The 14,105-nt window shown below is 43.8% G+C and overlaps 2 protein-coding genes across 2 annotated transcripts in view; one reads left to right on the top strand and one right to left on the bottom strand.

Annotated features, from left to right (window-relative positions):
- Nucleotides 1-1,228: 1,228 nt before the first annotated feature.
- LOC142098569 (general transcription factor II-I repeat domain-containing protein 2-like) lies at nucleotides 1,229-3,156 on the bottom strand. Its single transcript, XM_075181406.1, has one exon. The coding sequence runs from the start codon at nucleotides 3,041-3,043 to the stop codon at nucleotides 1,229-1,231; it is 1,815 nt and encodes a 604-aa protein (XP_075037507.1). The 5' UTR covers nucleotides 3,044-3,156.
- Nucleotides 3,157-5,378: 2,222 nt separating this feature from the next.
- The window catches only part of XRCC5 (X-ray repair cross complementing 5), a 35,567-nt gene continuing 26,840 nt past the window's right edge, over nucleotides 5,379-14,105 (top strand). The window contains exons 1-5 of the mRNA XM_075181100.1: nucleotides 5,379-5,416; nucleotides 8,674-8,787; nucleotides 10,305-10,488; nucleotides 13,263-13,311; nucleotides 13,944-14,066. Of these exons, the coding sequence (XP_075037201.1) occupies nucleotides 5,399-5,416; nucleotides 8,674-8,787; nucleotides 10,305-10,488; nucleotides 13,263-13,311; nucleotides 13,944-14,066 (488 nt within the window). The 5' untranslated portion in view covers nucleotides 5,379-5,398. The remainder of the gene's footprint in view (nucleotides 5,417-8,673; nucleotides 8,788-10,304; nucleotides 10,489-13,262; nucleotides 13,312-13,943; nucleotides 14,067-14,105) is intronic.

Below are 14,105 nucleotides of genomic sequence, written 5' to 3'. Positions count from 1 at the left end.
CGCCAGTGGGCGTGACCAGCATGCATGGGGGCGTAGCTATAATATTAGACAGTGCTTGGCTGCTCTCCAATTCTTCCTATCCCCATAATATACATGGGCAATGCTGCATGTACTACTGTTAGGTGCACGCAGCTCTCCCTTTTCAAGCAGAGCCGTCAGAAATGGGGCAGGTTCCAGACACCTCAATTATACAGTGCCCCAGGCTTGGAGAAGGGGGGGGGGGTGCGGGTTCCAGGTACTAGGAACCCCGCCCCCCTCGGTTTGCCTATGGGGTCCTGCCGTTTGTTATCCCCAAAAACACCGGAACTGACACCTCTTCCAGGCTAACAGTATTGAGGCACTGAATGATTGTCAGCTCAGTGGTCAGGACAAGCCTGAAATGGGCCCCTGTGGTTCTAAGACCCGGAGGGAGTTGTGTTAGGGAATTTCTCCTTTAACATTTTCCTAGCACCATGTTGGACCCACAAATAAGAGCCTACAAGGTCCACTACATCACATGAACATTTGTCATGTATCTTCTGTTTTGCCATTAATGTACATTCCTGCAGTTTGAGAATAAATGTGCCCCCTATGTACAAACAACCTAAAAACATCTCACCCCTAAATTATCGGTGTCTGTCCGGTTCATCTGCTGCTGTGCACTGTGATTGTATTCTGTGTGTTGATCGCAAAAACGAGACTGTCCCAGTAACTCAACTCCTGGCTGAACCTTATGGGCTGAGCATCAAATAAGACAGGTCTACATCCCAGCTCATGAATTGGGCATCCTTTGCTAGTTGGTAGTTACAGAGACATCACCTCGAGTACTGACGCATTTCAATGTTTAGCAATGACTTTCTGAAGGGAAAAATAGGAATGCCTATATATCAGTGGTTTAAATAGATAATCCCGTAAGGCAGGGGTGTCAAACTCAAATTCATCGGGGGCCGCATCAGCAGTTTGGTCCCCATCAAAGGGCCGGTTGTATCTGTAGGTCTATGTGCCCACTCTTTATTATCATAAATTAATGTCACTGCATTCAATTATTACTGTTTTTTGTAATAATGTAAGTAATAACTAGCTCTGAAAGCAGAAACATAGTCAGAATAATGACAAGTAAATATTCAAATGTACAATTATTGTACAATGCATTGAAAAATGTTTTTTGGTAACAAACATTAATTTTTTTTTAAACATACAAATATTGCCAAACACTGTTTATGGAAAACACAAGGCATTACCTTTTTTTTTAACTTTTCTGACTAGATGGCTGACATCGTTTTCCTAAGGTCAGTCCATCGATGTCTGGCGTTAGGTCTTGTGCTGTAGCAATCCGCAAAACAGCATGGAGGTTATCATCAGTGATGCGTGATCTGAGCTTGGTCTTGTTCAGATTCATGACTGAAAACATCTGTTCACATAGATAAGTGCTCCCAAACATGGCCAGAACACGTGCAGCTTGAAGTCGGAGCTGTGGCATCAAAGCAGGGGGGAGGAGACGGTAAAAGTCATCGACTGTCGCATCCTGGAACTTCGCTTTCAGGCTGCTGTTGGACTGAAGTTCTATTAATTCCATTTGAAGGTGATGTGGTGCACTCTCAACATCGATGTTGAAGGGATTGGCAAAGCTGGTAAAGGTTAAGTTTTGTTCTTTAAAATCAGAAAAGCGTTGATTGAATTCATCAATCAGCCGATTCACTTTGGTACCCAATCGAGCACATGAAAAAGTACCTGGGAATGAGGTTGAAATGCTCTGGCAGATAGGAAAGTGGGCAAGACTGTCTTTTTCAAGCTGTGACTTCCATAGGCGCAGTTTCTCCTGGAAAGCTGTTATTGCGTCATACATTGAGGTTATGACTTGTTTGCGGCCTTGCAGCCTCAGATTCAGTTGGGCGAGATGCTCTGTTATGTCACACAACATGGCAAAATCGCACAGCCAGTTTGGATCTGACAGTTCTGACAAGGGCTTCCCTTTACTTTGCATAAAAAGATTAATGTCTTCCAAAAGCTCAAAAAATCTCTTTAGAACGGTGCTCCTACTCAACCACCTTACTTCTGTATGGTATGGCACATCTGTATGTTCCATGCTCACCTCCTTCAAAAATTGTTGGAACTGACGATGATTCAGACCCCGTGCACGCAGAAAATTCACTGTTTTCGTGACTGTGGACATTATGTTATCCAGTTGCAGAACCTTGCCACACAGAGCTTCTTGGTGGATAATGCAGTGATAAGTTATCAGCGGCGTGTGGCAATTACTTTTTTCCATTTTCTCTTTTAACAGTCCAACCAAGCCATTTCTCACTCCACACATTGCTGGAGCGCCATCAGTAGTAAGTCCCACCAACTTTTCCCAAGGTAATTTCATTTTATTTACGGATTCCTCCACTGCATTGAAGATGTCCCTCCCAGTTGTTGTCCCATACATGGCGACCACATCCAAGAGCTCCTCACTGACAGACAAGTCTTCCTTCACACCTCTTACAAAAATAGCTAGATGAGCTGTATCAGTATTGTCAGTGCTTTCATCAACAGCTAATGAAAATGCCACATAACTGCATGTCTCTTCAGCCAACTTTGTTTTAAGATTACAGGCTAGGTCCCTGACTCGGTCTGTGATGGTGTTTCTTGACAAGCTGACATTGTTAAAAGCCTGTCTCTGCTCAGGGCACACCTGTTCACATACCTTCAGCATACACTTCTTTACAAATGCACCTTCTGAAAAGCACTTTGAAGCTCGCGCAATTTCTTCAGCCACAAGATAGCTGGCTTTCACTGCTGCATCATTTTTTGCTGTCATTTTTGAAAAAATATTCCGTTGAGAATGCAGGCTACCTTTTAATTCTTGGACCTTTTGTTGCTTTTCCTGGTGGCTAAAGTTAGCAAATTTGGCTCCATGTTTGGTCTCAAAGTGCCGGCGTAAATTGTATTCCTTCATCACTGCCACTGCCTCATAGCAAATAAGACATACCGGCTTGTCTCCATTAATCACAAACATGTATTCACTTTCCCATCTCTCCTGAAATTGCCTTCCCTCTGCATCAACTTTTCTTTTCTTGGACATTTTTGGGGTATTTGATTGTAGTTTATGGTCCCTATACCACTGTAAAGTGACATGGAAGTGGTCAGTATATCCAAAGTTTACCGCTCCACCTGCCTTATATGTGCCCAGCCATCTGCCCCCTTTTAAAGTGCCAAGCTATGTGCCCCCTTTTATAGTGCCCATGCCCAGCCATCTGCCCCCTTTTATAGTGCCCAGCCATCTGCCCCCTTTTATAGTGCCCAGCCATGTGCCCCCTCCATTTACTTTACTTACCTTTTACTTCTTTCTTTCTTTTACTTCTTTCTTCTTCAGTCTGGCTCCTCTCCGCGGCGTCCGCGCGCTCCTCTGATCCCTGGAGATGTCGGACGGACGTCACGTGATGACGTCACATCCGACACCCAGGGAGCAGTGCGGGGCAGGAAGAAGTCGGGCCAGGTCCCGGAAGGTAAGTAAAATTTTTTTTTTTTGTTAACTTGAGGCACGGAGTAAATTCATTGAAAAAAAAAAGGGGAGGCTGCAAGGCTGGCGGCGGCTCCGCGGGCCATCAGACGAGGTCTGGCGGGCCGGATTTGGCCCGCGGGCCTTGTGTTTGACACCCCTGCCGTAAGGTCTCTATCAATACATATTAACTGTGTGAGCACAATACAAGAAAAACATATCTGTGAAAACTGAATAAATAAAATCTGTGAACAAAACAATAATGCAGCTTTAACACCAAAACGCGTCCCCAATGTGATTGCACTCACAGGAAATAAGAAAGATCTTTGTCCCATAAATTCCAAGTAATCCTAAAGGACCATCTTGTCACCGGGATTTTCTTATGTTCAATTTCTATAGTTTCTTATTATGGATGTTTCTGCAACAATAGAAAAAAAAGGGAAAAGCAGAAAATAAAGCTGCTGGTAGCACTTACATTAACATACATAAAACATATACATAATATCCCCTACTGGAATGTAGGAATTCTCCTCCCCAGAAATGCAGTTCAGTGAATGTGGTACAAAGGACATTTCCTTCCTCTCTATAAAGGTCCTTTATCTTCCAGTGTTCTTGCATCTGCTGCATGGGGAGGCGTGCTGTAAACACCCAGGAAAAGGACCAACGCATTTCACCTTACAATGGCTTTTCAAGGTGCTCTGTCTGAATGAATTAATTAACCCAAATTTGTTACAATCTGCCTTTGTCTGCAGTACATCATCATCTCCTCTTTAGGTGCTACTTTGTATCAGAATTCTGCCTACAAAGGATTAAGCCCTCATCAGTTGTCCTGAATCCTGAACATCTGTTCTCATGTGATCTGTTACTGATGGATCGCCTGGTTTCTGACCATCCTCCTCAGGGGCAAACGCAGGATTTGTAGAGGGGGGTTTCCACACCACGCCACCAGTGGGCGTGACCGGCATGCATAGGGGCGTGGCTATAATTTTAGACAGTGCTTGGCTGCTCTCCAACTCTTCCTATCCCCATAATATACATGGGCAATGCTGTGTGCACTACTGTTAGGTGCACATAGCTCTCCCTTTTCAAGCAGGGCCGTGTGAAGCAGGGGCAGGGTCCAGCCACCTGAATTATACAGTGCCCCAGGCTTGGAGGGGGTTTCCAGGCACTAGGTAACCCACCCTCGGTTTGCCTATGCTCCTGTGCACTACTTCCGTGGAGTCTGCAGAGTTTCCATCTTCTGTTGCAGACAACACATATGGAAGCCTTCAGCTCCTGTCATTTACAGAATGAGGATTCTCCTATATCCAGTGTCTGCTGTAGCTGCTACTCGTGCAGCAGTTCCTGCTGTTTATTCAGTGCTGTATCTGTTACCTACATTTGCAACTAGTACTGCCAATATCTGCAGGCCGTTGTTCCAACCCGCATCTGCCATTGTTTTAATTGAACTCTGCATCTGTTACCTGGAATACCTATGGACTTGTGCTATCAATATTACCCATTGCCTGCATCAAGTTATTTCCCTGTGTGATTCTTGCTTTAAATAAAGAACTCTGGTTTTATTCTCAGCAACTCTCTGTAGTTTGTATACTGGGAACCCTGCGAGTGTTCAATTAATTCCTTGATATAAAACTTATAATTCAGTTATCTGAGCCTGAAAGTCAGTGCTAAGTTCACTATTGGATGAAATGTTCAGGTTTATGTATCTGTAGTTATTTTCTCTTTTACTAAGCTATTATATATAGGTTGAAGTTGGTTCATACAGAGGAGACAGAGTGCTCAATACTGTGCTGGTATTTTATCCATGCAATGTCTCAGACAGGCCACTAGAGGCCGCTGCTCTCCTCCCTGTCACACAGACGGAACCCAGATTTGCTGTCTTTGTAGACGGGGGATAGGATTTTAGGGACACAGCTGGGAACAGGGAGGAGGAGCAAGATGGCGCGGGCGGGAAAGGTATGACTGACAGGGGGATGTGTCCCTGTGATAGGGGTCCCCATTCTACCATGCTGCTTCTATGCAGGGTATCCCTATAGGGCACACTGTATAGGTATATAGGTGTCTGCCTGCACTGTGTTATATCCTGAGCACCATATACATGTAATATATTCAATATTATCTATGTACTGCAGCCTATAGCTTCCTCCCTGTCTGTAATCTCCAGGGGGCAGTATCAGGTTTTACCAGCTACAATGCACAGTTGCTGTTATTCTGTGTACTGGATGCAAATTCTCACTATCCATTCCTGTTCTCTGACAGGAGCATTGTAACCAAGTTCAGTAAACATAGAGAATGGGGGGTGTAGTCCTGGAATGTCTGACTACACTGTATATAACCGGAGAGTCACCCACTCTGCCCCCAATGTGACTTTCAGTACTTGTTAATTATACAGGCACCAGACATAGACTATGCCCCCCTGTCACTCGGTTATATTGGGTGAGTGTGGAGACAGACTGAACACCCCCCTGCCCACAATCCAGGTGCCCCGCCACTGCCCACCAGCTGTTTAGAGGACCGGGTACTGTGGAGAGCTGTGTGTTAGGGAATTTAGACTGTAAGCTCCAATGGGGCAGGGACTGATATGAGTTCTCTGTACAGCACTGCAGAATTAGTGGCGCTATATAACTAAATGATGATGATGAGACCAGTTTCCGTGAGCAGCGATTGACCCAATGAGACTGCCTGGAAGGGTTTTTACCCCAATCAAACATGCCTTCAATATTTGTTCTTCTGGGCAGCCCAAATGGTAATGCTCAGTTGTGCTCTAACCCAAAAACTGCCCTACAAATAGGAATACCTCTATGGCATGTTATGTGATAGGCGTAAGATGTCTCTAGGAAACGTTATTTATCCCCTTTGTGTGATTAGAGACATAAAAACTGGAGGGATCAAATGGGAAATAACCTGGATCTGTCGGAGCTGGAGAACTTTGAGGAGGGGCAGGAATCTGACTGTCCCTGGGAAAGCCAGTGTGTTACAATAAGGGGCGGGAGGAGGGGATACCGGAGAGATACCCGTGGGGTGTTCATCCTTTGTATCAACTACAGCAGGTGTAGTCAAGATAATCAAAATGACAGGTGTGTGGAGTGCATATTTCAAGTGGTGCCCCTATAACTAACAAGTACTTTACTTTTTAAATGTCAACTATGCATATACTTGTATTATAGTCTGTTCATTCACTGAAAAATGATCAGTGAATACCTACCTTTATGTCAAATTGCGTAATTATATGTATGGCTTAGGCCACCAGCAGCTTCTCAGCTGTGTTGGAACAATGCTGCCTGGTTAGAATTTGCTGTGTAGTTCATATAAATTAACAAACATAAACCAGGCTTGTCAAAATTCCTGAACCTCACAAACAGCGCCCAGATCCAACCAAACACGCTCATATTGTTTGGTCACATGGAGCTAAACTGTTGCCTACTACGGGCGCAAAATTGTGGCAACTGTTGCAGTGGAGCCAGTGCCTATCCATTGACTCTGTGCCTCAGTAATGTCACTAGTTTATGGCTAAATATTACAGGTACACTTTAGTTCTTTAGCAACGAGAATGGTGCTGCAAGCAGACAGTTGTGTATAGCAAGGAAAGTCTAGCTGCTTACTAGTGACCCCTACTGGAGATTAGCAGCAGTATCACTCACTGCTGGTTCTTGCAGATACACTAACGACACATCACTAACACCGTTGGATTATATATTTATAGGAAAATATTCATCAACATTATTTTATATCATGCAAATTAAATTGCACCCACCCTCTAAACACAGTAGACGTAGCCGTTATGTATGCTGGACCAATCTTCGCCTATTAATTCACAGACACATCGAATTGGGCTTCTAACGCAATGCCTGCAAGTGTACAGTGTTCAGTTATCCCAGGACAAAATTCATTGCAGGACGGTGACACAAAGGACTCCGGTGGCTCTGACCCCACTCTGATTCATTAACCAGGTATAGGTTAGACATTACCAGCAGTGGCGCACGCAGGGGGGGGGTTTCTGAGTCTCTAGAACCCCCCCCCCTGCGCTAACTACGTGACCACTGTCCTATACAGCAGCCGCAGCGCTGTCAAAGAAGCGTCCGCGGCGGTGCTGTAGTGTATACAGCACCGCCGCGGACGCTTCTTAGACAGCGCCGCGGCTGCTGTATAGGACGGAGCTGACGAAACGGAGCTCTCTCTCGGGTGCGCCCCTGACCAGCAAGGCTCTATAAAGTTCTCCAAGATTTGGAAGCCAGATCCAAAGTTTAGTAGTCTGCAACTTCTGAGAGAAATACTGATTATTGTCTATGAGGTGGCTCCCAGAGCCAAGCAGCTTACGGATGGGTACACACTACAGTTTTTCACCCAATTATTGGGCCAATCACATGATAAACAACCATTCTCCCTGATATCGTATTAGTGTGTATGATCCAACGATTATCGTTCCAAAGCACATTGTATCATTTGATTTTATAAACGGACTAAAAATCTATAAACAATAGAACAATGTCGTTCCTATTCTGCAGTGTGTACGCACTCAGGATCTGCAGTGTCCATAGATCTTCACAGTTTACAGAGTCACAATCTTTTCAGCTGATGGTTATGACAGATGAAGATCATAGATCTGAAGTAAATCATGTAAAACGTGTATAGTGTGTACACATGAATTGGCTGCTGATCGGGACTTTCAGTTGTCGGTAAAATCGTTAACGATATTGTATCGGGATAACTTTTCTGTAATGTGTACACAGCCTTAGCTGTCTTGAGGTGCTCAGCTTATTTTTTGGGTATGAGACGTTTATCTTGTTTCTCTCGCGATTCTAAGAGCTCCGCAGTTCGGTTAAGTGAGCGACAGTCTGTTTTTGCTGAGCCCTGGTTTGCGGTAGGGATTCCTAACTTTTGGTGGAGTGTGTTCATCCCTGGTGTGTAACATGGTAACCACAGAAATTTTTTGAGGTGGAGCTCAGAGTTCTGAAGATAATGAACCAGAACTGGACCTGATTGGTTGGATACGGTCAGCAGTAGGGTCACGTTGCCTAACCTGGCAGGTACATAATCAAAACAGAGTTAAATAAAGGTGGGCAACTTAGGAATTGTGGGAAATCTCCACTGACCTGTGGGGGGAGAATTGTCAATAAAATTGTGTTGGGTTTACAAGTTTATTCTTTATGGTGGAGGAATTCTGATTGGCCAGGCTTTTCTGTGGTCATCGGTGTAACGTGATGTCTCCTTAGAGCGCGGTGGTGCTGTGCCTGGACGTGGGGTTCGCCATGAGTCACTCCAATCAGGGGGAGGAGAGTCCGTTCGAGCAGGCGAAGAAAGTCCTGATGATGTTCGTGCAGAGACAGGTACTGCATTTCCTCATCGTTGCAATAAAATCACTTATTCCATAAAAATGGACCGGCAGATAATAGTCTAAGACTCTAAGGGAAATGCAGACATTTTTTGCAGACAAGTTATTTTTTCCTGATAGAAATGTTACATGGCTCTTTCCGTTGTCTAGTTACAGCAAACTTACGGTAGCTGTAACTTCTCACAGTCTGTAATTTGCTTCCCCTGGTTGTCAGGAGGAAACAAACCTATCAAATGAATAAAACTTGACATATATTTTAAAGGACCCCTGACCTCCAAAATGGAGATGTCCATATATGAACTAAATTACATCTTATAATGACTTTTCGCTGGAGTTCTGTTATGTAGTAAAGTTTAGTATAATATTACCTCCCCGCTCCATCACAGACAACCAAAGCCAGGGCAGTGTCCTTATGGAGTCTGATGTAGGTCAAAAAGCTGAAAATTTCAGCAGTTGAACCGCTGTTACATCTCTGGCTTATACAGTGCATTTCTGTAGAACCTAATCCTGTCACTCACAATCTGCATACGCAGAAGGAGAAGCCCCCCTCCCCCCAACATGGCTGCCTGCTGCGGAGGGGGTGGAAGAGAGCATTGGGCACACACTTAGGTTACTTTTCCCTCCAAATGTATTTTAAATCACATCTTATTTTTAGAAAAACTTATTTTTATATCATTCCCATACCCCTCCATAAAATGTCGTTAGCAGTGAAATTTTTTTTAGCTGTATTTAGGATGTGGACTTATTTTAAGATCAGGTTTATTTTTATTGTAATTTAAGACCATTTCTACCACGGTCACATGGAATAACCCTCTTCTGAGAGCTAATTCTGCCCTGTCGTGTAAGAGGACAGACTAAACAAATTTTATGGATGTGACAGATTTCACTGACTGATTCCCAGATCAGTGACCGATGAACCGGTAATGGTGCCTGAATCTTACAGTATAAATGGACCACGAAAATACATAAATAAAGTTAGAGACTATAAGAATATTTCTCACAAGAGCAAATATTTGGCAACAGTTTCCCTTTTCTAGAATGTTACATATTGGATTTGTGTGGGGAGGTGATGCTCAGTTCACTTATTTGGCTAATAGGAGGCCTAATGCTTGTGAAGAAGTTGAGATATATCTATTTATATAAATTTCTAGAAACAACAGATTATCACTCTGCATGTATCTGATAACCACTTATTCTAAATATTCTGACATATATATGAATACACCCAAAAGCGATCATTTGTAATTATATATGTGATTGTTTGTCGCTAATTATTTACTCAATTAGTAGCTCTTTTATATAAACCAGCTTGTATTTTAGTATTTAGGAGCGTGCTCTTCCCCTGAATGTAGCACTTTAATTCATACTGTCACAGTCTTCTCACCCGCGTGATGTCCGGTGTGTTTCACAGATAGACGCGGTTTATGTCCAGCTCATACCATGCAGGAGGTATTGCTGTTTGAATGATTCATGTCAGTTTTTTCCCCAAAGCAGTTGACTATTTTATATTAGGTGTTTGCAGAGAGCAAGGACGAGGTGGCAGTGGTGCTGTTTGGTACAAACGGCACAGACAACGCTCTGGCTGATTCGGGTCAGTATCAGAACATCACGGTCCAGCGACATCTCATGTTACCGGACTTCGATCTTCTAGAGGAGATTCAGAATGTTATCGAGCCTGGTGATGAACAAGCCGACTGTATCCTTCCACCTTGTCCGGGACTGAAATCTGATTGTTTATGTTCATATATTGTCTCTTTGCATTTTCCTACATCCATAATTCACTGCCTCATTCATTAACTCGCTCATTCTTACGTTCTATCCTTCACTTGTGGTAGATTAGCCAGACAAGAGGAATGGTCAAGAGTGTGGCAACTACAGTTTAATGTTAAAAAATGCAAAATCATGCACTTGGGTATAAAAACCCCAAAAGCTAATTATAGTATTAATGGCACTATAATGGAAACTACTGATGAGTAAAGGGATCTAGGAGTCACTATTTCAGGTGACTTAAAAGCAGGTAAGCAATGTAACAAAGCAATGAGAAAGGCAAGTCAGATGCTTGGTTGTATAGGGAGAGGAATCAGTAGCAGAAAGAAGTAATAGTACCACTGTATAGGTCATTGGTACGGCCTTATCTAGAATACTGTGTTCAGTTCTGGAGGCCATATCTCCAGATGGATATAAATACATTACAGACTGTACAAAGAAGGGCAACTAAAATGATGCATGGTCTACAGCCCAAAACTTACCCGGAAAGACTGAAAGATCTTAATATGTATAGTTTGGAGCAGAGAAGGGAACGGGGGACATGATAGAAACTTTCAAATATATCAAGCGTTATAACAAGGTGCAGGAGGGAAACATTCTATAAAGGAAGAGAAGTATTAGAACACGAGGACATGTACTGACACTGGGGGGAAGAGAAGTATTAGAACACGAGGACATGTACTGACACTGGGGGGAAGAGAAGTATTAGAACACGAGGACATGTACTGACACTGGGGGGAAGAGAAGTATTAGAACACGAGGACATGTACTGACACTGGGGAGAAGAGAAGTATTAGAACACGAGGACATGTACTGACACTGGGGGAAGAGAAGTATTAGAACACGAGGACATGCACTGATACTGGGGGGAAGAGAAGTATTAGAACACGAAGACATGCACTGACACTGGTGGGGAAGAGAAGTATTAGAACACGAGGACATGCACTGACACTGGGGGGAAGAGAAGTATTAGAACATGAGGACATGTACTGACACTGGGGGGAAGAGAAGTATTAGAACACGAGGACATGCACTGACACTGGTGGGGAAGAGAAGTATTAGAACACGAGGACATGCACTGACACTGGGGGGAAGAGAAGTATTAGAACACGAGGACATGTACTGACACTGGGGGGAAGAGAAGTATTAGAACACGAGGACATGTACTGACACTGGAGGGAAGAGAAGTATTAGGACACGAGGACATGTACTGACACTGGGGGGAAGAGAAGTATTAGAACACGAGGACATGTACTGACACTGGGGGGAAGAGAAGTATTAGAACACGAGGACATGTACTGACACTGGGGGGAAGAGAAGTATTAGAACACGAGGACATGTACTGACACTGGGGGGAAGAGAAGTATTAGAACACGAGGACATGTACTGACACTGGAGGGAAATAGGTTCAGAGGAAAAATGACTTCACAGAAAGGGTAGTGGATAAGTGGAATAGCCTCCATCAGAGGTAGTAGAGGATAATACAGTAGAGCAATTTAAACATGCTTGGGATAGACGTAAGGAAATCCTTACAAAGAATGATGGATCAAATAGGGTTTTAGGAGAGCATAGGTTACAAAATGGGCAGACTAGGTAGCCAAGCAGTTCTCTCCCACCTTCAATATGTGCCATCCAATCACTGCGCGGTAGGACTATGCCAATTAATATGAAGCAAATTTGAAATTTTGAGCCCCTCAGGGTGAGAGCACCATACCAACAGAGCACCACTCCGCCCTCGCAGACTCTCCTGCAACACGTGTTATGTGGGTTATGACACACACAGACATCCAAATGTAACTATAACACTATATTATTAACCAATAAATGTTACAATATTATAACCTTATCAAAACCTATAGTAACAAAACACAACAATTTTACTTGGCCAAGTAGCACCAACATGAGGGGGGTACACACATGACAAACAGAGCTTTACCCGCCACTGGGCACTACATAGGCACTCATTCTGCTGGGAGTCCCATACCACTCCCAGTCCAACTGATAGCGGTGGCATCGGTCCAGCCCAGGTGTCATCCTGCTTTTGGTAGGCAAACACTATAAAGACCAGAGAATGTGTATTGCTTGTATCTACCACTGATGAGAACTTACTGATCTTGTCCCATCAGTCCAAGCCTTTGGGTACGATAATCCACTGCCCATCCTCCCTCCATCGGCTGCCAACATATAACTCCCGTGGGGCTTTTAAGCTCATTCCTGATAAAGTGAGTTTGCTCTGGCTCTGTCCCATTGGCGGGTATTACATCTAGGTCGACTGGTCCAGAAGATTGGGTACTGTCTGCCTGACATTGCCCGGTACTTGCCTCCCTGCGCACATGGTGTCACCTGAGGAACATATGTACCTGGTTGTTGGGCCAGTTTAAATACCTTGTTTTATCCCCCCCCTCCCTCCAATCTGCCATACTCCTCCCATCGGGTGGAGCACTGATCATGTGAAACCTGTGTCGCACGTAGGGAAAGTAATTAAGTGGAGGAGATTGGGGCTTTTAATGATTAGGAGGTATGGGAGCAGAAAGCGAGCATTGGGGAGCTGTGTTTGGTCCGTGGGTGACACTGGGGTGGGCCAGCTTTGGCTCTTGGGTGAATGGCTCACCCGTTCTTATCGTATTTCCCCGTTGTGGCCACAATCACTCCTACACCTCACTGAGTTCATGTAATGTGACACATCCTTAACTTCCCCCCCAGTCCTCGATGCCCTGATTGTCTCCATGGACATTCTGCAGAAAGAAACGTTGTAAGTAATCAGTATATAGTCATGGTATTGATAATAAGATATATTCACATATAGTACAGTGCTAACTTCTTCCCAGGTTCTGCAATGCAGAGAGCTGACAGTACTGGAGCAGCTAGGACCAGAGATGGACAGTAAAAAGGGACCTTTAATGGACTGGCTTCTGCATTCACTATTTACTCTGTATGTCCTGCTGATAGCGCCCTCTTGTGGTAGTGAGGGGCCACACTCTTAGCACATAAGGGGAGGTAGTGCAGATAGTGTTGGTGGTTTAATGATAGAATTAGGTTTGTGTAGATTAAGGTTTTTTAATGATACAATCCAAGTTTACTAATAATCTATCACTGTGATTCCCAACAAACGTATGTCTCGCAGGAAGTGGCACAGGAATTCTTAAAATATATTGAATATATACAATGGAGATTAAGCTATCTTTGTAAATGACAGATTAGCTGGAATCTACTTTGGTTTTCAAACATATCTGTTTTAGATTCTGATATTGTTTATAGCAATATTGTAACATTGATAGGTTAGGGAACCTCTGATCTATGGTCATTACGGGGAACCATCGCAGTGGGTAGGTATTGTGTCTTTTTTTTTTACAAGATCCGTGTTATGTTTCTCCGTTCTATTAGGGGGAAGAAATACGAGAAGCTGCTTATTGCGGTGTTCACAGACCTGAGCAGCCCTTACAGTGAGGATCAGCTGGAGATTATCATTGCCAACCTAAAGAAAGCCGGCATCTCCCTACAGTTCTTGTAAGTGACGCCAGCTATAGTATATACAGAAGGGTATTA

Source organism: Mixophyes fleayi, chromosome 7, assembly GCF_038048845.1.
Source record: "Mixophyes fleayi isolate aMixFle1 chromosome 7, aMixFle1.hap1, whole genome shotgun sequence".
Lineage (NCBI taxonomy): Eukaryota > Metazoa > Chordata > Amphibia > Anura > Limnodynastidae > Mixophyes > Mixophyes fleayi.
Note: the sequence above shows the minus strand (reverse complement) of the source record. Positions and strands in the feature narration are given on the sequence as shown.